The following is a 23193-nucleotide window of genomic DNA, read 5'->3' as shown; positions in this document are numbered from 1 at the left end:
CGTGGCGGAGGTGGGCAACGTGGCGGAGGTGGGCAATGTGGCGGAGGTGGGCAAAGGCAGGATAGGTCCTGACATTGATCCGGGGTTTAAAAGGCAATTGAGGGTTGAACAGGACACCAAGGTTCTGTGCCGACTCAGTGAGGAGGGGAGTGAGGAGGCGCTGACGGGAGCCAAGCAGGCGGCCCACCTCCACAACACTGACCGTTTCGTCGAATATTCCCACAAACAATCATGGATCGAAATGACCGGATTATGATTAATACACACACACACACACACATATATATATATTGGAAGGGATTAAATACCAATAACAAATCAACGCGGTATAGATGTTTTACAGCACAGAAAGACGGCCATTTGGGCCCATTCCAAAACCAGGCGGTGGTGGGGTGGGGAGAGGGGGAGTGGGGGAGAGAGTGTGGGGGTGGGGGGGAGAGTGTGTGGGGGGGAGAGAGGGCATAGTCTTAAAATCAGAACCAGGCCGTTCGCTCACCCAAAAGGGGGTAGAAATCTGGAATTCTCTCCCCCCAAAAAAAAGGCCGCAGATCCATCCACACCTTCGAGATCTACACTGAGGTCGATATGACCGACCGACTGACGGACGGCAGGTCGGGGCGTGGAGGGACACGGGGAGGAGAACAGCGGGACTGACATTGGCACTGACGGGATCAGTTGAGGTGCGGATCCCCCCCTCCCCCACCGCCCCCCGATTCCTAATTAAACGGCGGCACATACTCGAAGAGCTGAATGGCCTCCCTGTTCCTATTCAGGACAACCGCGTCAGGATAACAACATCTGTCAGTTTATTTCACATCGCGGGGAGTCTGACACACCGGACGGCGGCGGCGGTGGCGGTGGGGGGAGGGGTGCGGGGCTGAGGGGCCGCGAGTTCCCGCTCTCAGTCTCTCGGACCGTTGACAGCCGCTCGCGCGGCGCCCGACCAACTGCCACTTCCGCTCGGCGCGCGACGTCCCGCCCGCCTGCTCGCGCCCGCCCCCCCCCCCCCCCGTCCTCCGCTCTCCATTGGATGGGCTGTTTGCCGCTTAGCCGGGTTCTGGGGCTGCGATTGGTCCGGTGGGCTGTCAGTCAAGCCGCATCACCGCCCCCCCACCCCTCCCACCACACCTGCCGCGGCAGCTTCCGGTTTGCGAGCTGGTGTGGAGGAAGGTCGGCGACGCGGCCCCGGCCCGGCGTCAGTCAGTCAGTCACCGCCTTAGTCAGTCAGGGCAGGCAGGGCAGGGGATCAGTGCACACACCCCCCAGGTAGGCGCTGTGGCTTCTTAAAGCTTTACTTTCCACCATCGTGGTTTCTGAAGCTCCCAAAGTTTGAGCTGAGGCTGTGCCCCGCAGCCGCACCATTCGTTGTAGCGCCTTATCACCTGAAAATACCTCAAAGCGCCTCACAGGGTTGGCGAACTGTGGGTGTGTGACAGTGTGTGGGTGTGTGTGACAGTGAGTGTGACAGTGTCTGTATGTATGTGTGACAGTGTGTGTAAGTGACAGTGTGTATGTGTGTGTGAGACAGTGGGTGTGACAGTGTCTGTGTGTGTGTGTGACAGTGACTGTGCGTGTGTGTGACAGTGTTGTGTGTGTGTGACAATATGTGTGACAGTGTGTAAGTTGACAGTGTGTGTGTGACAGTGTGTGTGAGTGTGACAGTGAGTGTGACAGTGTGTGAGTGACAGTGTATGTGTGACAGCGTTGTGTGTGTGTGTGGGACAGTGTATGTATGTGTGTGACAGTGTGTGTATATATGTATGTGTGACAGTATTGTGTGTGTGTGAGAGACAGTGTTGTGTATGAGAGAGACAGTGTTGTGTATGTGTGTGAGAGAGAGACAGTGTGTGTGTGTGAGACAGTGTGTGTGTGTGAGACAGTGTGTGTGTGTGAGACAGTGTGTGTGTGTGTGAGACAGTGTGTGTGTGTGAGAGACAGTGTGTGTGTGAGAGACAGTGTGTGTGTGTGAGACAGTGTGTGTGTGTGTGTGAGAGACAGTGTGTGTGTGTGAGACAGTGTGTGAGTGTGTGTGAGAGACAGTGTGTGAGTGTGTGTGTGTGAGACAGCCTGGCTTAGTCAGCAGTGCTCTCGCCTCTGGGTCAGAAGCTTGTGGGGACTCTGTGCCCTCACAATCCAGGCGGATTCTCCAGTGCAGTGCTGGGAGAACACTGAGTTGTCAGAGTCGCCGTCCTTTGGACGAGACGTTAAACCGAGGTCCCACAACGACCAGTTCGAGTAGATGCTAAAAGATCCCACACCACTATTGGAAAAGAGAGGGGAATTTTGTCCCTATTTCCTGTCCCAACAATCCCACAAAATAAAAGTGGTCATTCACTTCATGGCTGGTTATGGGACGTTGCTGTGCACAAATTGTCTGACACTTTAACCTACAAATACACAGTCGCTACCCTTCACAGTTTAAAAAAAAGTGTGAATTGCTTTGAGATGTCTCAATGACACGATAATAAGGCGCTGTTATCAAATATAAGTATTATTATTATTATTTAAATCAAGGTCCTGTTTGTTCAGGTGGACGTTAAAAATCCCTTGGCACTTTTTGAAAAGAGAAAGGAGCTTCTCCCAATGTCCTGGCCAATAATCCTTCAAATAAAATTGGTCTCTCACTTCATGGCTGTTTTGTGGGACAATACTTTATGCAAAAGCAGTTGCTAAATTTTGCCTGCAAAACACACAGTCACTAGATTTTTTTAATCCTGTGGAATGATTTGAGACATGTCTCCCAATGTGAAAGGTGCTATATTAAATGCAAGCATTCTTTATTATACAATTTATATTTATATAGAGGGAGGATTATCAAGGAGCTTGACAATGTACTGTGCGCAATTGACTGCCATGTTTTGATCACAAAATATACAGTGAATTCACTTTACATTATTTTTTGTGAAGGAGTTTGAGACACCTCGATGACGTGATAAGATGCTATATCAAGGATAATTATTATTACTTATTCTAATATGGCTTCTCTGAGTGAGGCCTAGTCAGGTCAGCTGGGCACTGCAGCAATTTGTACTACACCAACAGACTTAAACTGAATGACTTAACATAAGTTTCAAATTCATAATATTTTTAGTTGACTTTTTCATCTGATATGCAAAACGTTTCATATTGTCTTTGCTGGAACAGGAGTGAAATAGTGAAACTAAGAAGAAATTCGTAATCAAAGTCTAAGTTAGAAAACTAAAACTATTTGAGTCGTTTTTAGTTCTATAAGATTTATGTTTCTTTGATTCAGAATGTGATCAGTAATTATCCAGTCTCCTCCTTGGTCTGGACCTTGAGAGGAACTCCAACCATAAGTTAGTCATCATATAAATGTATTGCTGTTTTGGAGGGTTTCACAGTAACAGAGTTGAATGCTGATCAAGATCAATTTGTAATTAATATTCCTCTAGATCTTGCTTTGGCACCAGTTTTGGTGTCATTAAAAACAGATTGTTTCTGCCTAGAGCAATGTTTTGAGAATCAACCTAAACTGCGAGCTCAAGTTCAGACTTGGGTTTTGAACCGTTAGCCTATTTGTTTGGTGCTAGTTCATCTACTGGACCAATTTATAATACCAGATCCATGTTCTTGAGTGTAGTAAACATGTTAGCATCTCACGCAGCAAGATCGCGACACATGGGATAATTTTGGAAATGAATACAATTTCTATAACAAAACCTGATTTTTTATTGTTTTATCGACCAGTGATTTATTCTGTCCCATCATTGCTTCCAAGACATTTCTGTATTCACGGTGGATGCTGATTGTTTAAAGATTTTATTGATTGTTTCGATTATTTCTGATGCTTTTTCACTGTAAATCATATAACAAAGTAAATATGAAGTGACACTTGGAAAATTCAGGACAAGAGGACACTCGAAATTAAAATTGAGCCAGTGAGAGGGGGAGTTCAAAAATCAATCCTTTGCACAAAGGGTTATCACAATGTAGAACAGACCGTCACAAAAAACATAAATACAGTCGCTTGAGACATTTAAGAGATAGAGTGATATTTAGTAAGGTAGAATATTTAGGGAGATAGGGGAAAAGGTGGGAAAATGTAATTAAAGAGTTTCCATAGAAATACAGAGCAAGTTGGTTAGGCTGAATGGCCTCCTTCTGTTCTATAATTTTTTATAGGGGATTATTAATAATATAATTAATAATTAAAACATTATAATCTTGTTTCTACTCTTTACTGTTCTTACATAGCATGAGCTGTTCAAAGGAATATAAATTGTAAGCCTTTCAAGATTGATCAATACACCCAAATTAAATGATTCATCAAATCAGTAAAAGTTATTTTAACTTGGATTGAATTCAAAATCCAAATGCAGCAGTTGACACAGACTTTTATCTTGGCAGCGGTTTAGATTGGCCTCGGTAAAATAATAACTGCAGATCTGGACAACTCGGCTAATTAGCTAAACGACTGAACTTGAGAACCGGCCTCTAAAAACATTTATCCTTCATCCTATAAGGTCCGCAGTGGGAAATGGAGGACTTCAATTTACACTACAGGTTCCTTAACTGGAGAAGAAGAATAAGAGAAATCAGAGAAGTGCGGGCGGTGCATTACCAAGAGAGATACAAACGCATTCTTGTTGATGGAGATATATTGAGGTAATGATGTCCTACTTTATCAGAATAGCAAGCACTTGGAAAAGAGCAAGTTGCATGTATATAAGGAAATCAGTAACTGTTGTGATGTAAGCCACAGTATTTTCTAGTAGTTTCTCAGTGTTGGAATGTTACAATAGAAAAGTTTGTGATTTCTCACATTCCTATTGGAACAAATTGAGAGATTTCGTTTTATTTTTTCCTCTGTTTTGAAAGCTGTTACCCATCTGAAAATGTCAGTGCATCAAAGTTAATTTGTATTGTTCTGGTGTTTATTAGATGTCTAATTTGCTGTGTAACATTTGATTATTTACAACTTGCCAATGGTTCCAGATATCTTTAGAGTTCAGTGCTTTGAATGATATTTTTACCTCATGTGGCAGAGGAGTCCTGCAATTAAGAGTACAGTAATTTTTATTTGGGGTGGGGCACATACTCCTAGCTTTACATTCGTATCTAAAGGAAGATTTAGTATTGGGAACCAGTACACAGTGCTGTACATTTTCCCCAACATCAATCTGTGTTTTGTCAGTTGAAACTCGGTAACTCCAAATCTAGATATAAATCGTACATCAATATCTATCTGCTCAGATTAATGGAATAAATACATTAGGAGACATAGGGCAGGTAGTTCTCTTGCTTTGCATGTCCTCCACTCCAACCTGCGCAATCCCTCCGCTCAATGGGCTCCGGCCTGTTTCACATCCCCCACCTCGCCATTGGCAGGCGGGCCTTTAGCCACTCTGCCCCCACCTTCTGGAACTCCATCCCGCAGTCCCTCCACCTCGCCCCATCCCTTGCCTCCTTCAAGACCCGTCTCAAGACCCTCCTCTTCGACCGGGCCTTCAATCACCCCCCTGCCCTCCACTCTCCCTGATGCCAACCCCCAGCTCGGGTGCGAAACACTGATGGTCCAGCGCCTTGGGAAGTCCTCCCGTCGTGAAAGGCGCCATAAAATTGTAATTTTGTTGTTGTTAATATAAAATGTCGCTCTTAGCGAAGTGAGGACATTTTAGGAGGTGGGGGGGTGGGGGGTTGGCTCGAGTCGGGGCAGCAGCCAAAACACTCACGCCGAGACTGGAGGCAAAACGATCAGTGGGGCATAGTTAAAGATAGTTAAAGACTATATAATAAAAAGTCTATGTGTCTATATATAATATAGATGTTTCTTGAGTGGTGTGTGGAAAACAAACCACTAAGTGATACCAGATGCATAACATGACAGATTGATGCCCAAACCTTCTCTCCCCAAACTCCCTCCCATCCCATGAACCACTCATGAAGTTAATGTAAAAGTTAATGGCATACGGTTACAATAAAACTTTCCCTTAGGTAAGCCACTGCTCTGTATAAATTACCAATGACCCTCCAATCTTGTGAGGTATTCGTCACTCCGTGTCTTCAGCTCTTGGGCTTGACAGTCATAGTATAATACTTTTATTTGATGTAGTGCCTTATCACGTTGTTGAGACGTCTTAAATTGCTTCACAGAATATACTGTAGTGTAGTGACTGTATATTTTGTGCATGAAACTGGGCAGCCAATTGCGCACAGCAGTGTCCCACACACAGTCACTGGTATCTCCTTCTGCGAAAACGCATTTTTTTCCTAACCTCTAATTCGTTTTGTAAAATGAGATTTTGCTTTCTTGCAGTACATGAAGAAAAGGATAAAATGTTATTTTTTTTGTTGATGCCTATGTTCTCCTGCACCATCTTCCCCTCTCCCTCATAAGGAGCAAAGCAAACCAAATGAAGGGAAAGGGATTATTGCACTGCAGATAGCAGAAAAATGCACTTTATACAACTTTTCTGTGTAATCCATGGGGTAGCATTTTTTGCATTGGTCAACTGGATGTCTGACATGCAGAAAGCCATGCTTCAGCGTATCCAGACCTGACAGAGGTCCACAAAAATATGACACCTACAGTCACCTACACGTGATTTTTGTTTAAGTGACAAAGCTCCCAGTTGAAATTAGTGGCTAAAAATTGTGATGTGGATCCTGAATGTGAGGCAAACCTGAATTCCTTTTATAGAGAAGTGCATTTAATAAGTTGGTTGAAATGGGAACAAGTCCTCCGTTGAATTGAAACTGAATCTTTCTGTGACTTTTCAGTTACCACGGAAACTCTGATGAAGTTGGTTGTTATATTGCCCCTCGTCCCCTGAATAAAGAGAACAATTATTTTGAGGTATGTGCATTTAAATGTGCAACTTTTTCTGTGTGACTGATCTAAGGAGAAGGAATTCCTGTGTGTGGCAGACAGATTTGTGAAATTACAGTCTATGGTGCGTTGCCAGTCAGACTGCAGTTAAAACAAGTTAGGTTACTTACCAGCTGAAGAATGCAGTCATGTAAGGTGAAACTGCTGTCTAAGGACAATATTTGTTGACGTGTAAAAAAACATTCAGCTCATTCTGAATAACTTTTAGCAGAGGTAGTAAGATGTTCAGGCCTTTAATCAAATTGCTTCTCTGCGTATGAATTGCTGTAAGAACACTAACATTAAGCCAGCTGAGGTCAAGCCATCCGTATGCAGCTGCAGAAATTGGCAGCAAGAGATGCTGTATAGGAGCTTGACCTTTAATGACTTTAAGTGCTTAATAGTAAGAAATGGTTTTAGATTTATTTTAACGAAAACCACAACTAAGGAAATAAATTGCTTTCATTCAGACTGATCTCCTAACTGTCAGTGTCAATTCTCATTGTTTCACCTGCTTATTAACAAGGAATGAAGAGTGAACCAAATTAGCCACCTATAGTTCAGGGTTTTCCCACCCAATGAAAGTGAATTGGTTACCGAGAGGGATTTTCAAAGTCTAGTGAAATTCAAATAGCTTAAAAAGATATAATAACACAATATATTAAAATCGTATTGCCCAGTTTAATTCATGCAACTTGGGACATCTTGGCGGAGAAACACTTAGTGGGGTCAGTGAACAAAAGGATCTAGTTGTTCAGGCTCATAATTTTTTAAAAAGTAGCGCACAGGTACAGGAGGTAATGAAAAAGTCTCAAGAAGTGTTGGTGCTTATCACAAGGGAATACAAGAGTCAAGAAGTGATTTATAATTGTATAAAACTCTTGACAGACCCCGTTTGGAGTATTGTGTGCAGTTTGGGGGAGCAAATGTCGGGTAGGATATATTGGCTTTAGAGTGCGTGCACTTACTTTGGTTGATTCTTAGTGTCAAGGGCCAGTTTGGCTCAGTGGTAACACTTACTTGTCGGAAGATTGTGGGTTGAAGTCACATGGATTAGGCATTAAAATGAGGTCCCTTCTGCCTGTTCAAGTGGCACTTGCCCGTTTTCAAAACGAGAAAGGAGATTCTCCCAGCGCCATAATCTTAAGCTTGAGGCTAAACCATTTAAAAAGTGAAATACGGAACCTTGTTTTCACGAAACAGATGGTGGGAGTGTGAAATTCACTTCCCCAGAGGGCAGTGTAGGCAGAATCAGTTGAAGAATTTAAAAGGCAAATAGATAGATACATGGTAGACAGTGGTATCAGAGTATGGAGAGAGCACAGGGAGATGGAATTGAATTGCCGGCAATAATCTTGGAAAGTGGTGGGAGAGGCTTGATGGGACAAATGCTCTTCTCCTGTTCCAATGTCTTATCTTTGTTTTCCTCACTGCCTATTTTGTTGGTTCTTATTTGATAGCTCAGAAGAGTCTAACTTTGTGGAGAGGATGAAGAAATGTGGACCATAGAACTGGATACAACCCCAAATTGGAAGAAATTTGGCTGTTCTTTTTTCCAATAGAAATCAACGTCTTGTTGTTCTTCACAAGATATTTTCATGCTGATTCATTGATTCAAAGGATCCTATTGAGAGCAGTAAAAATGAATCTCACCATGATCATGTAGTTGAGGTTGATATTCCTGTGCAGTATCAGGGGATTGCCAGCATTGTTGGACATGTTGTCTTTTGGATTAGGTGTTAACAGGACGGGAGGGATTATTAACCAGAAGCTGGGAGGTGGGGGAGGCAGACAAGAGGACTGAGGAACGCAACCAAGCTTCTCCTTGTATGAGAAACCTCCATTTGCTATTAACTTGAGGGGGTGGAGGAATTCAACCTGTGAACTTTTCAGTGGTAATTGCTGCACAGTATTGTATAATCAGATGTGTGGACTCTACATGTGAAGTTTCTTATATTCTCAAAGCAGAGAAGGTTAAGGAATGATTTGATTGCAGCTTTTAAAAGGAAAAAGGAATTTGAAAGGAATTGATATGTTGGATAGTGGGCAGATAAATAGGATTGACAGAATTTCTTTTAAGAGTAGCACAGATACACTAAGCCAAATGGCCTTCTTTTGTGCTGTAAATTTCTAATCCAGAATCCCACTTGCTTCTTTATGGCCTTTTCTACGTTTACAAATCTATGCATCAGCTTCCCTAGCCCTTTCTGTTCCTCAGCATCATTAAGAACTTGGCTATTTATGGTAGACTGTATTTTCATTCCAAAGCATGTTATTCACCTTTTGCTGTGTTTCCATGCATTTGCCGTGTGCCTGGAATGCAGGCGGCCTAACACAATTGTGTTCTGATGGAAACAACAGCCTCACCCAATATCTTTCTAACTAAACTTGAATCTATTTTCTCACTGCAGGTATGTATAGTGGACACTGGTGTGAGAGGGACCATTGCAGTGGGACTCGTGCCTCAGTATTATAAACTAGATTACCAACCAGGGTGGCTGCCACATTCTGTCGCTTATCATGCAGACGATGGCAAGTGAGTATTAACAGCAACTAAAATAATTTGAACAGGTATAAACAGACCTTCAGATGATTATGGAAACGGCCCACTGGGTTCTGTATTTTCAAACACGAAGGGGCCCATCTGGATCAACTCGTGTGGAAAATTATTTTTAGAACTTTTTATTTACTGAAATAATACAAATAAACAACTTTTCATCAACAAAGATGGCTAAATCCAGAAATCAGGTTGTGTGGTTATGAAGTGTCTGTGTCTGTGTTTAATGGGGTGGGTGGGGTGGTTGCCAGCATGTAGTCCCAGGGAGTGGTACGATGTCGACTGGTCTCTGGTGACCGTTGAGGGAGGTGCTTCCCCACATGGATGATGGAAAATCAGATCAGATGACTTGTGTGCCTTGCAGTCGTTAGCTACACAGGAGCGTTGGCAGAGACCCAGGAGCAGGCAGCCTGCTCGAAGCAACATTTTAGAAACGATTGTCATTCTTTTCCAGTTCGCAGTGACGTGCAGACAGAATACTTTGGGCATTGGTCACTTTAGTTTAAGCCCTGCTCCATCGCCAACGACTTCAGTTGCTGTGCTTCGGTTTTAAAACACAAGGTCACTGATCTGTGAAAAAACCTTTGTCGAGGATGCTGATGGGTTGGGAAAGCACTCTCCCATTCCTGAATTGATTGACTTTGTTTATTTTCTCTCTTCTCTTAAAGGTTGTTTAATGGAAATGGATTGGGTCAGCAGTTTGGACCAAAATGCTTTACCGGTGACAGAATAGGCTGTGGCATATACATAGAATCCTTTGACCGAGGAATGGCAACAGTGTTTTTCACAAGAAACGGGAAAGAGGTGGGGGAACAGTAATTTTCTCTTTGTTACGACACAATTCAAGTTCAGTTAGTAGTAAAACATATTTTGATGTGCCTTTCGTCATCTTCGCCCCCCTCTGCCACCTACTTGCCTCCACTCCTCCAGAATACAACCCCCAGCCTGGGTGCAAACCTTTGACTGTTCTGTGTCTTGGAACGTCCTCCCGACGTTACAGCGCTATATAAACACAATTTGCGGTTCTTTCCACTTTAGACCTAAAATTCTGCTGCCACAGGGTATCAGCTTGGCTCATTTGCTGAAGCTCTTGCTTCTGGGTCAGGTGGTTGTAGGTTTAAGCACCACATTGGGACTTTGACCTCATTGGGCTGACACTCCAGCACAGGGTTGGGGGATTGTTGCCTTGTCGGAAACTAAACTAAGACGGTGACATGCAATAGTGAAGATTTGACAGCGTATAATCCAGAATGACTGTATGTGAAGTGTGGTTTATGGATGCTGCGTGTCTTGTTTTAGCCCATTTTAGTTTTTAGTGGTGCAGTGTTGTGACTGGTCTCATTAGTGACAGGAGTAATCAATCTCAAACCCTGATGTTTGCCAGAATGCAAACTCACGGCACCATGCTGTAACAATAATGATTAATACTCCAGAAATCCTGCACTTTTGTTCCCTTACAATAATTTGAAAGATTTACTGAGATAACAAACATTTTCCTTTTGAAAGAAAGTAAAAACTAACTGCATTGATTGTCCTTTTGATTAATCATTGCATTTCCACATTATCCTGAGCGTCACAAAGGGAGAGAACGACTTGCCTCGTTCATGACTTGTTCGGGTGAATTATTTGAAAGGCTGCTGAGTTTCTAAAAAAGGGATTCATTTTTCATAATGTTAAATGCAACCAAAACAGGAGTTATGCAACATAGAAGATTTATAACCATTACGTAGTAGGTATAGTTATGCAGCGTAAAAGACAAGCCAGAGCTGAGCTGAGGAACGAGGAATATTGCCTCAATACATCACAAATGATCTATTTATGACTCTAAACACTGGTAAAATCACTGGCAAATGCATCTTTCAGGAAATAACTGAAGAATTCTCTTTGAATTCAAGGAAGAACTCATTACGGGGGGTAAGATTCACAAACCAGGCAGAACAATGAATATATTTAATCTCAACACTGTGTACAGTGCCAGTATAGTGCATTATGTAGTGAAACACATTCTGTAGGAGCCGTGCATGTACTATATATAGCTATTACTCAGTCATCCTTGCATTTCAGTGCTGGAACCACAAATTCTACTCAGAGATGAGAGCGCAAATAACTGAGACAGGCTGGCTTGGATTGGGCAGAGAGAGAGCCGCTAAATTAAAGCAGGAAGTGTGAGGAGATGCATTTTGGGAGGAAGAATAAGGAGAGCATATATACACTAAATGTTTTTTTAAAAAGCAGAGACTGGGAATGTTAATGTACACAAATCTTTGAAGATGGATGGGCAGGTTCATAAAGCTCTAAAATGAAAACACCAATGGGATCCCAGCTTTTATAAGTAGGGGTATATACAGAATATAAAAGGATAATGTGACATGTTAAATCTGTATTTTATTTGGTCTTAACACATGCAGAAATCATCAGGGTTACTGCATATGTAAATTAAGAATATCCAAACTGTATAAATACTTAATATAGGTTATTTTGCATATGTATATCTGTATAAATCATTAGTTACATTGCAATTAAAGTATTGATTCTGCATCCACGGCCTTCTGGGCAGTGAATCATCACATAATCACAATCCACCATGTGAAGAAATGTTTTCTCATTTTCACTTCTAATTAGTTTAACTTTAATTTTAAGATTATGCCCAATTGTTTGGAATTTATTTACTGGAATCCTCTATCTAGCTTGTCAATTTTCTTCAGTATTTTAAACTGCTCAGTCATGTCCCTCTCAACTTTTTCACCTCTAAGGAATACCCAGCCCCTCATCCCAGGTGTTAATCTGGTGAATATTCTAAATATACAGAAGCATGCTTTTCAGTTCATCAAGTTTGTGCTGGTGTTTTTCTTCCCAAGAACCATCTAATCTACCTTATTCTTCTGTTAACTTCCTGCATCCTTTAATATTCCTCCCCTTCATGATTTTTTTTAAAGATCTGATGGTCTTTTCTTCATCTGTGGTTTGTGGCAGAGAATTTCACACTCCAAGCGCTCTCTCTGTAAATGAAAATTGATGGAACTTTTGTTCTCTATGTCTGCAGATTGGATCTGTGGTTCTGGCGGTATCTCCAGATGGCCTATTCCCAGCAGTTGGGATGCACTCGCTGGGAGAAGAAGTCCGCATTGATCTACAGGCAGAGTGGGGACGAGACGAGGACGACAGTGTCATGATGGTTGACAGCCATGAAGACGAGTGGGGCCGGTTACACGATGTTAAAGTTTGCGGAACAGTAAGTGGTTTCACCAAGGCCAGGTTACATAATGCTATACTATAGCAATATAACATTGTCAACAATGACAATTGTTTGGGAAAATCTTTTCTTGGAGGAAATGAAGTCTCTCATTTATTATGGTTTAAAATCCTAGATTGTGGACACAACCCGATTTCATATTTCTTCTGTAGTACTTTTAAATTGCGTTTATGTGACAGTGTCCTGAAACAATGCTAATTGTCTAGCAATTCACAACGAGAGTTTATGAGAAGCGGCTGCACTGTAATCCACTGGGCAGTCACGGTCAGGTTAAACATGCAATGCAATTCCCTTGCTCATCCCATACTTGATGTGCCTGTTGGAATTCCATATTTGCCCTTTATGTCAACTTCATAACAAAGTCAGAACTTAAAGAAAAAAATGTGTGGCTAACTGCATGCCCTTTTTACTTTATTTTATTGTATATGTTTGCTCATCACAAAATGGTTTGCCCTTTTCATTCGAATGCTTTTGCGACCACAAAATTAAACTAAGATGTCCGTGTTTGTTTTCTCAATAACTCCAGTAAAATGTTTCTCCCATTGTTCCAGTTGACTAAAACATGCCCAACAGGTCCCAGCGAGATTTGTCAGTTAGTTATTGAATCTTTGAATTCAGGAAAACAATAAGACTTGTATTTCACAGGTCGATTTTTGAGGGAGACTGATCAAAAAAATCATAAAATAATTGGAATTCTATAAGTTATTTGTAAAGATGTTTTGGCCGAAATGTTGTGGAAAAAATGTGCAGGATTCGCTGCAGACAGGCATTTTATAATTACATGTTGGCTCAAATTATATGGAAAATATGTGTAGGAATGAGGACTGACGGACAGTTCAGGCAGTAATTAGTCCACTATGGAAATGAAGCACGAATTTGAGGGCAAATCAATTTTGGATATTTAAATTATAAAAAAAACTTCTGTAGTCTTATTTTGAACAGTGTTGTTTATTTTTATTGCATGCATAGTGTGGCTTTTCTGGGTATTCAGTGCGTGTGAGAGTCCGTTGCCTTTCTTTGTGGTCTGTAATGGATGTACGTCAGTTCCCAGTGATGCAGCAATATTTCTGTATTATATAGCGCCTTATCACGTCTTCCAGACGTCTCAAATCGCTTCACAGAATATACCTCAAAGGGAATTGACTGCATATTTTGTGGGCGAAATGCAGCAGCCAGTTGCGCACAGCGCACAGCAGTGTCCCACGTGGATTGAGAAACCAAATAATTAATACTTAAAAAATATTTTTTTGGAAGGCATTATTACCCCCAGAAAAGCGATCACCAATCGACTAACACCCAGGTTCCTGCTTATTTCTGGGGAAACAGGGTCTGTGGAGTAAGGAAACTTTCCTATTGTTTCACCCTGCCTAGGAATTGAACCCAGGTCCTCTCGCTTGCAAAGCGAGTGCTCTAACAACTAAGCTACAGGATTCCATTTATAATTACTTACACATGGATATTTCTGACCTAAACTTTGTGCAACTCAAACAAATTAATTAGGTACACAGAAATCTGACGTATTTAGAGCGTGATTTGGAGACATGTTTAAACACTTCCATACTATTGTTGTACTGGTAGTTCAGATTAGCATCCTGCACTGTGTAGTAATAATCTCGTATTCTCACCTTTTATTATCTAAATTCTTCATTGTTTTGATAGTTATTGGAAAATGTAAAGTTGTAAATTTTAGTGTAAGAATAAGAAAAATAATTAAAGCTTAAACAGTAAGATTTTAAATGGAGCAGCGTAGCAAAGAGAGCAGATCGATTTCAAGATCCTCACACTTGCCTCTAAATGACTTTATGCCCGGGAGCGGTCTACCTCTCCAAACTGCTCACACCTCACTCCTTTTTTCTACTTCTTCCTAATGTCTTTGTTTTCTTGATGTGTCCCTTCGTGCCACCTTCAATCCTACACATTTCCATCCCAACAATTCCTGGTCTTATGCAAGGTCACTTTGAAGCATTAACTAACCTGTCTTTCTCTTTTAGTCCACATGCCTCTGTTTATCTAGCAGTAAGTAGGGATCCAGTTGTTAGTCAAATGGTAGATCACGTTCCGTGGGTAATATTCCCTCAAAAACCAAAACATTCAATCACTCAATCCTCGACTGTTTGTGTGACATTACTGTGCGAATTGACTGTCGTGTTTCACCCACAAAATACAGTCAATCCACTTTACTATATATTCTGTGAAGCGCTTTGAGAGGCCTCAATGATGTGATAAGGAGCTGTATCAAATGCAAGGATTATTATTAATATTATTAATATTATGCCTGATCGATTTCAGCGAGATTCCAGTCCAGCCTTTGCTGTTTTTATTTCAGATTTCCAACATCGCCATCGAAAGTATTTGCTATAGTCCTTAGCCGACCTTGTCAACCAAACACTTAACAATGACTCATTACATAACATAACCGTCTTTCATTGATTTTACTTAAGGTTCTTAAACAGTCATGATTAAGTTCATTATTTCTGAGTCATGTAAGGTTCCTGTAATAACACGTTTTGGTAGCTGTCTTCACTTTGAGTCAGTATTGGAGATTATCACATACTCCTGGGTACATATTTCTCTGTTATATTTTAGTTCAGTGCAGCGTCCCTACAATTGTTCTATTTGTTTTGAATTGTCACTTATTTACAGTAGCTGTACAAACTGAAGAACGGGTATCAATGATTTGCATTTTAATTCAGAATCAATCCAAAATCAAACTAGGAGTGTTTAAAAAAACACAGGAAGCGATATCAAACATAACTTTTTTGAAAAAAAATGCATGAAGCTAGTCAAGAGTTTTTGTTTTGATATATTTTTTAAATGGGTCTTGACTAAAATTATTTTCAAATCTGGGTTTTCACATGTGAAATGTCAAAACAGTATACAGCGCAGCCTGTGAGGAAACAACTGTGTCTGGGGAGAGTGGGACAGGAATCATTCCTGATTTACAAATGATGAAAGCCTTGGTTGGAATGGAGTGTACGGTTTTCATTCTTGGTTTCACAGACCTGTTGAACTTCTAGTTTAAAATTACAGCACATTCTTTTACTGCTGTCAAATGGTTATATTATAAATGGTTTCATGTTTTACTGACTAACAGCAGACCCCGACAGTAGAGGTGTGGGATTGGACGAATATTCTCAACTGCTTGGCTGGTTTCAAGGAATTTGTGATCAAGGTTTGATTGTACACCCTTTGAAATTAGACGGAATGTTTCTTCCTCCTGGTGTCTGTCTGTTGCTGAAAAGACACTATTTTGTGTTGGGAAAGGGTGAATTGGATATAATGCGGATAGAGAGATTTGTTTCTCTTTTTTATAATTGTGTTACGTGTCTGATACCTTGACAGTTGAGACAATGTTCTCTACCGCCCTGTGCAGTTGTCCTTTTAAGCAAAATCTCAAGGAAAAGTTTGTTTTTCATTTCTAATCCTTGACCTTCTTGTTGGAAAGATGTGAAAATCTTTCTTGTTGAGACTTGGATAAAGTGAATAAAGTAAAAGATTGTGTTATAATGTGGAAAACGGACAAGACGGAAGCCATACTCTGGCTCTCGTCAACGTCTAAAATTCACAGTTCTCACCTCCTCCACCTACCCAACCTCCCTGTAAAGCTCTCCGAACCCGTACGCAACCTAGGCGTCAGGTTCGACCCCCAATTATCCTTCCTCCCCCCACATCCAGTCCCTTACTCTTTCTTCTACCTCCGATGCATTGCATCATTCAGAATGCATGTTTCTCACATGATACTTGACCTGATGGTTTGTTTTGCACATTACCATTTAGCAAGAATTATAGGGAAAAGTGCTGTACTTTAGTTATTTCTCTTTCACTTACCTGTTTTTAAAATTCATTTAGCCTCCTTGGATCCCTCCGCCAGTCCTCAGACTCCTTTGCATGGCTTCTTGAAGATAAGACCAAATGTTTTGTTTCTAGATTAACTAGGTTTGTTTAACTCATAATTCTAAGTTAAAATGTTCTTGTTCTTGATTGTACAAGAAGGTAGTCATCCTATCTACTTGTTCAACTCTATTATTTTAACATGTTAATTTAGTTCACTCCTCAATATCTTGAGCTCGAGAAAATATGTTTATTATATGTAATATAAGAATAATACAAGTTTATTCAGATCATTGGGTAGATGTGTTCCTTCATCCAGGTGTTAAAGTGATGAATCGTTGCTGGGTTTGCTCTAAGGCAGTAGTACATCCTTTTGGAAGATGGGACTCCCAAAATGAAATCAGATTGGACCAATTGAGATTGTGCTTCCTTGCTTTTGTATTCCAGATCTCTTGTGCTGAATCCTAACCTCCCTGCGAGATAGCTTTCATTGACTTGTATATTCTTTAATCCTTAATCCTTTATTTAGATCTATTTATCTTAATCCTTTATTTAGATCTATTTATCTTCCCATCTCATATTATTATTATTAAATGTTTCTACATTTCTTGCTTGCCTTTCAAAGTTCATTACATTACATTTTGCAATGTTGAACTGCATTTGCTATTGTTCTATTACATTTTAAGTGCAACTCAGGTTGGACTGGAAAAGCAGCTTCTGAGTTGAAATGTTGGGTTCCTGTTCAGATGCCTTTTGTTCAAATCCTGGCATTTACAGACACTTGCACTTCACTACCCTGTACCTGAGATTTGTTTTTCTTTTTTATGGTTTGGTTGTGAGTTGGAATGCCACATACTTTGGGGAAGGGGTAGGAAGGGAAGGAACCAAAGAGAGAAGTTTCCTTCTCTTCCTCAGTGATGTTCGCCCACAAAATATACAGTCAATTCACTTTACAGTATATTCTGTGAAGCGCTTTGAGACGTCTCGAACAAGTGATAAGGAGCTGTATCAAATGCGAGAATTATTATTGTTGTCCTCCATTTCTTGTGAAGGGTTTGTCTACTTGCAGTGAAAAACTTTGTGGTTGGGTTCTGGTGGGGAAGGAGACCAAGTTCAAAAAGTAACACAAGAGAAAAAGATGTTTGTGTTGTCTTAGTGTTTCCTTTGTGTTCTGAGAAACAGTCACACCTGGAATGTTAACCTATATCTCTATAAGGATGATGGATTAGTGTTGATTACATTGTTGTGTTTCCACCTATTTTTAATCTGTGTTCATCTAACTTTTCTGGGGGTTTATAGTGCTCCGCCACTGTTAAGCACTCTGAGACGCTACGCTACGTAGAGGGCACTATAGAAGTCAGGTTGTTGTTGTTGAGGTGGATGTCTGCCTAGTGAGTAAGATAGGAGGAGGTGCCGGGACTACCTAACCTTTGTGATGGGATTTCAGCCTGGGCTGCTTGGCTTGACAGATGCTTCTCTTTGAAGCATGCTCAGCAAAATATTTTGAGATTAAGAGACTTGGCAGGCCTTGCCAGGCAGGTGATCTTTCTTTGCCCAGAGCAGAAACAAAAACTATTTTGAAGCAGGAAAACAATGATGGCATTGATCAGAAATTAAAGCATATAATCATTTTTTTTAATAAACGATTTAAAAAAAACAGTGTGTAAACACACCCTGATTACGCGTTGGTGTTTTACAGTGTACGCACCTTTTTCGACAATTTGATAATCTTGAAACACGCGCTCAGTGTCTTTAGCCTTTCACTGCGGATTCAATGGTTAGGTATGTGATCAATCAGGTACGTGGAACATTATTCAACGAGAAACAAAAGTTTCAGATTTCAGTCATTATAAGAGAGCTTTTGAGATTCTAAATTCAAACTAGTAGCTACCGGCAAAGAACAATCATGTCGTATTGTAATATGCTACTATAAATGTTAGCTGTAGTACGTATTTGAATCTATTCCAAAACTACTGAAAATAATCTTGTTGCGTAAAGGGCGCTCCCAGTCACTCAGTGGGTAAACACTTCATTTAATCAGCCACCCACACAATGAAGATCTTCACAGCATCACAAGAGAGGTTCAGATGAAGAAGGCCCTTTGGCCCATTTGATCTCATCCTTCCAGATTATATTCCCTACTGTCCTATCATTACAATGTCAAGCAGTTCCTTACATGAGTCTACTATCCTGGTTTCAAACATTCTGACAAGTAACCTGGTCCAATTAACTTTTGCTAATTAACAAAGCATCACTTGTTTTCCTGAAATCGTAAAAGTGCCTTTCAGACTCCAGAACCTATGCCCTGTATCCTGCTCCATTGACATATCTGACTGTATTGTTCTGGGCTATTGTCTCAATCCCATATATTGGACTAATTTTATAGAGTTCTTTGATGTAGTAAACTGCAAGCGTAGATCAGGATAAGGATTTATTATATTTGGATTTCCAAAAGGCAGTGTCTGGGAATGCTGAGATCTGCGTTGAAATTAAACTGTCAGAAGCAGAATGTGTAAATCGTTCCATTTGCTGTATCAGCAAAATCCGTTACTTTGAATTGAACTTGTAAAAGATTAATAAACCTGGGAGGAGATATCAGGCCTCCGGCAATGATTTAAATCAACGATATAATAAGTAATGTTCAGTTTTCATTTCTCTTCCTGCCCAAACATATGCAGCAAGTTTCATTACCTTGGCAGAGAACACAGGCAGATTACTTACCTCATGGCTTCTACCAGTGGTTCTCTGTCAGTGACTGCTGGGGAGCATGAGCGGGAGACACTTTCTTCCATTCCCTGCTTGGAGCTTTGTTCTCTGAGGCCATTAAGTGTGAATAAGATTATGAAAGGATTTGATTAAGTGTACATTAATAGGCTGTCCAAAATTAGATGGGATTCATAGAAGCTATCCAGTAGCAAATGTCAAAGTGAGTTTAGGAGGGACTTCTTTATGTAGAGAGTGAGGGGAATATGAAATTCACTGAAGAAAGCTGTGGTTGAATCTTAAAAAGCATCAATTTGTTTAAAAAGAAACCTGATGAATACATGAGGGAGAAATGAATAGAGAGAGTGTAGGAGAATAGGGGTGGAGAATATAAATACAGCCACAGACTAGTTGGGTCGAATGGTCTGTTTCTGTGCTGGATCATTCTCAGTAATTCAGTGTGATTTAGCACGTGCAACTGCACAATGCAGCATAATACAAATTTACATTTATAAAAGAATACAATTATCTGTCTAGCTGATCTGAAAAAGTTCAGCATTGGCTCAGTCAGTAGCAGTCTCACCTCTGAGTAAGAAGGTTGTGGGTTCAAATTCCACATTGGGCTTTGAGTTCACAGTCCAGGCTGACACTCCCAATGCAGTAATTGTAGGAAATGCCTTTGGACAAGATGATAAATTGAGGTCCCGCCAGCCTGTTCAGATTAATGTTAAAGATCTCATAGATGATTCAAAAAGAGAAGTTTGTTGTGCTCTAGCCAAGAAATCCCTAAATAAAATTGGTCATTTACTTCATGGCTGTTGTGGAAGATTGGTATCTGTACATTGGCTACTGTGTGTGCCCACAAGTATACAGTCACTACAGTTTATAATAAAATTGTGTGAAGCCCTTTGAAATATTTTGATGATGTGTTAAAGCGCTTGCAGCGCCTTGGGACGTGCTCCCGACGTGAAAGGCGCTATACAAATGTAATCGTCTTGTTGTTGTTGCATCAAATGCGAGGATTATTATTTACTTCTCCCATCAGTAGCTCTCGCAAGTGGCATTATGTAAAAAAACTCACAGATTGAGTGTCAGCTGGAGAAAGAATCCAAAGTCTACCTGGTGGCCTATTGATAATAACAACTCCCCACACGTTCCTGATGTATATGCACACATCAGAGCACGATGTCTCTGTGCCTGATACAACAACAACTTGCATTTATAGAGTGCCCCTCACGCAGGGAAGTTTTCCAGAGCATCCCAGATACTAACATGTATACAGGTTTACAGTTCTCAGTTTTCAGTCAGACACAGAAATATTATTCAAATGGCAACCCAGTCAGGATTCAGTCTTTTACCTCAGCAGTGACAGCAAAGCTATTTATAATAATAATAATCCTTGCATTTGATATCGCGCTTTTCACATCTTGACGTCTCAAAGCGCTTCACAGAATAGACTGTAAACTGAATTGACCGTATATTTGTGGGCGAAACGTGGCAGCCAATTGCGCACAGCAGCGTCCACACACACAGCCGTGGATTGAAAATGACCAATTGATTATTGTTTTGTTTTTTTGGAGGGATTATTATTAGGTGTGTGGAGTAAGGAAGCTTGCGCCATTCATGTCGGGAGGACATCCCAAGGCGCTGGACAGTGACAACATTTCAGTCCCGAGCTGGGGTTGGGGGTGGGGGGGAAGGGAGGGAAAGGAGGGGTGACCGATGACATGGTCGAAGAGGAGGGTCTTGAGGCAGGACTTCAAGGAGGATAAGGAGGGGGCGAGGCGGAATGACTGGGGGATGGAATTCCAGAGGTTGGGGGCAGAGTGGCTGAAGGTTCCCTCGCCAGTGGTGGGGCGGGTGGGTCGGGGGACGTGGAGCAGCCGGAGCCGGCTGAGTGGAGGGAACGGGCGGGTTGGTAGTGGGTTAGGAGGTCGCAGAGATAGGGTGGGGTGAGGCTGTATAGGGCTTTGTAGGTGAGGACCAGGATTTTGAACTGGATCCTCTGAAGGATCGGGAGCCAGTAGAGTCGGGCGAGAGTGAAGGAGATGGGGTCATGGAGTTTGGTACGGGAGAGGACATGGGCTGCAGAGTTCTGGATTATCTATAGGCTGTTGAGGGAGGAGTTGGGAAGGCCGACAAGCAGGGAGTTTGCATAGTCGAGCCTGGAGGTGATGAAGGCATGAACAAGAGTTTCAGCACCTGAGGGGTGGTAGTGGCGGAGTCGGGCGATGTTACGGAGGTGAGGGAAGGCAGGGTGGGTCATGGGTTGAATGTGGGGGAGAAAAGACAATTGAGGGTTGAACAAGACACCCAGGTTCCTGACTGGCTTGATGAGTTGTAGTGTGCAACCATGGAGGTTGATGTTACCAGAGCCCGAGGTGCTGAGGCACTGGTGTGAGCCAATCAGACTCTATCAAAATTAACACTGACACTATCAAAATTAGTATTAGTGTAATATCTGACGCATCGTGAGCTGACATTGGAATATCGGTACTGTTTTCTTGTCAGAATTTCCATTCCGTGATGTTGTGCAGAACTAGTTGATCCAGACACAGGGTCTCAACAATTGCTGGCAAAGTTAGCACGTGAAAGAATAAGCAAAGTGGGCACTCACTGCAACTAAATGAAGAAAAGGAGTATGATACTGAAAAAAGAATTCGTTTATTAACTGCTCACTGAATTGGTATGTCTCACACGTGAAACAACAGTCAGTGCTCGTCAATCAAGAATACATTTAAAGTTGTTTGTGAGATGACGCACAACCACAGAATAAACAGAATATCTCCCTGGTGACAAGTTCCAGATGTTCCTGCCTCGCATGGTGCAACCTGGGTGTTTTGAAATTGGGGAAGAGTTGCTGTCAATTCCCATTTTCTGTGATGTAAATTACATTTTGAAAGAAAACACATTTTTATTGAACCCAATCCCATTGAAACGTCATGTAACATTTCCCAGTGATTTACTACCAACTGTTTTTGGAGACAATAGTGTTAGTCAGTAAGGTCTTACAACATCCATGATGCTAATAATACAGTTCTGCTCAACAGTACGAGACATTGATGAGCTTCCTGGTGCTTTGTCTACATTATTTAGGTATTAGCTTGCAGAGCACTACTGTGAACCTGCCTGGTTCAGATATCAGACCATCAAGTCCCACTGCAAAGAATTAGGTTGGTTCTGTCTCCGGCAGGCATGATACATTGCAGCCAGGTTGATCCCAGAGAAATCTTACCTTTCTCCTCCTCACCTGGGCCACTCTTAAGACAAAATATCTGGAATTTCTTACCTCAACTGTGTATACCTGGTGGGTTTGCTTGTAATTTAACAACGTCTTTGCTTTTTACTTTAGAGTTGTAAGTATCCTTGAACTTGATTTGCATTTGAAAGTATTCTTATGACACAATAATTATTCTTTTGAGCTATTTATTTCATTGAGTCTCAAAGTTTAGCACGGATCATCATGTCTACAATCATTTTTTTGATGGATCAATTGGAGACTCAATTAGCTTGAACTCCATCAGTTGTTTTCTAGCTGTGTGAAGGTAATTACCATTCCAAATCCAAATTTGCTCCAGATAGAACGGAGTACAGGTTGATTGAATGTCTGAACTCTTTGACCTGAAATTAAGGATGTAATGAGATCATTTTGTTCAACAGGCAAAATTGTGTTTAAAACAGTTAGTGCAGCCTTCTCATACCCAACCTGACAGCTGACATGAAGAGGGTTCTATAACAGACAGGTAGAAACAGGAAAGACATAAAGTTAATGGAGGAAGATGTAAAGCAGAGGGGGTTGGAAAAATGAAATGCAATAATGTAGGAAGCAGGTGGGAATGGCAAGGGTTGGTATTAGGAAAGAATGAAATGCTGATGGAAACTACTTAAATGCAACTTGCGTTGTCAGAAATGCGTCCTTCCTATATACCATTGACGGAACCATCATAAAGAAAAGTCCCACCACCTACATACCTACACTAATAAGTGAAACGATAGATTTGTAAAGGATAGAGGGATTAA

At 41.3% G+C, this 23193-nt stretch overlaps 1 protein-coding gene across 1 annotated transcript in view; it reads left to right on the top strand.

Moving 5' to 3' along the window:
* The first annotated feature begins 1124 nt into the window (after positions 1 to 1124).
* spryd3 (SPRY domain containing 3) overlaps positions 1125 to 23193 on the top strand; it is a 67453-nt gene continuing 45384 nt past the window's right edge. Inside the window, exons 1-6 of the mRNA XM_042344196.1 lie at positions 1125 to 1266; positions 4485 to 4626; positions 6742 to 6817; positions 9241 to 9365; positions 10055 to 10190; positions 12430 to 12618. Of these exons, the coding sequence (XP_042200130.1) occupies positions 4499 to 4626; positions 6742 to 6817; positions 9241 to 9365; positions 10055 to 10190; positions 12430 to 12618 (654 nt within the window). The 5' untranslated portion in view covers positions 1125 to 1266; positions 4485 to 4498. The remainder of the gene's footprint in view (positions 1267 to 4484; positions 4627 to 6741; positions 6818 to 9240; positions 9366 to 10054; positions 10191 to 12429; positions 12619 to 23193) is intronic.

Source organism: Callorhinchus milii, unplaced genomic scaffold (genome assembly GCF_018977255.1).
Source record: "Callorhinchus milii isolate IMCB2004 unplaced genomic scaffold, IMCB_Cmil_1.0 Scaffold27, whole genome shotgun sequence".
Classification (NCBI taxonomy): domain Eukaryota; kingdom Metazoa; phylum Chordata; class Chondrichthyes; order Chimaeriformes; family Callorhinchidae; genus Callorhinchus; species Callorhinchus milii.
The sequence above is the reverse complement of the archived record's forward strand: the minus strand, read 5'-3'. Positions and strand labels throughout refer to the sequence as shown.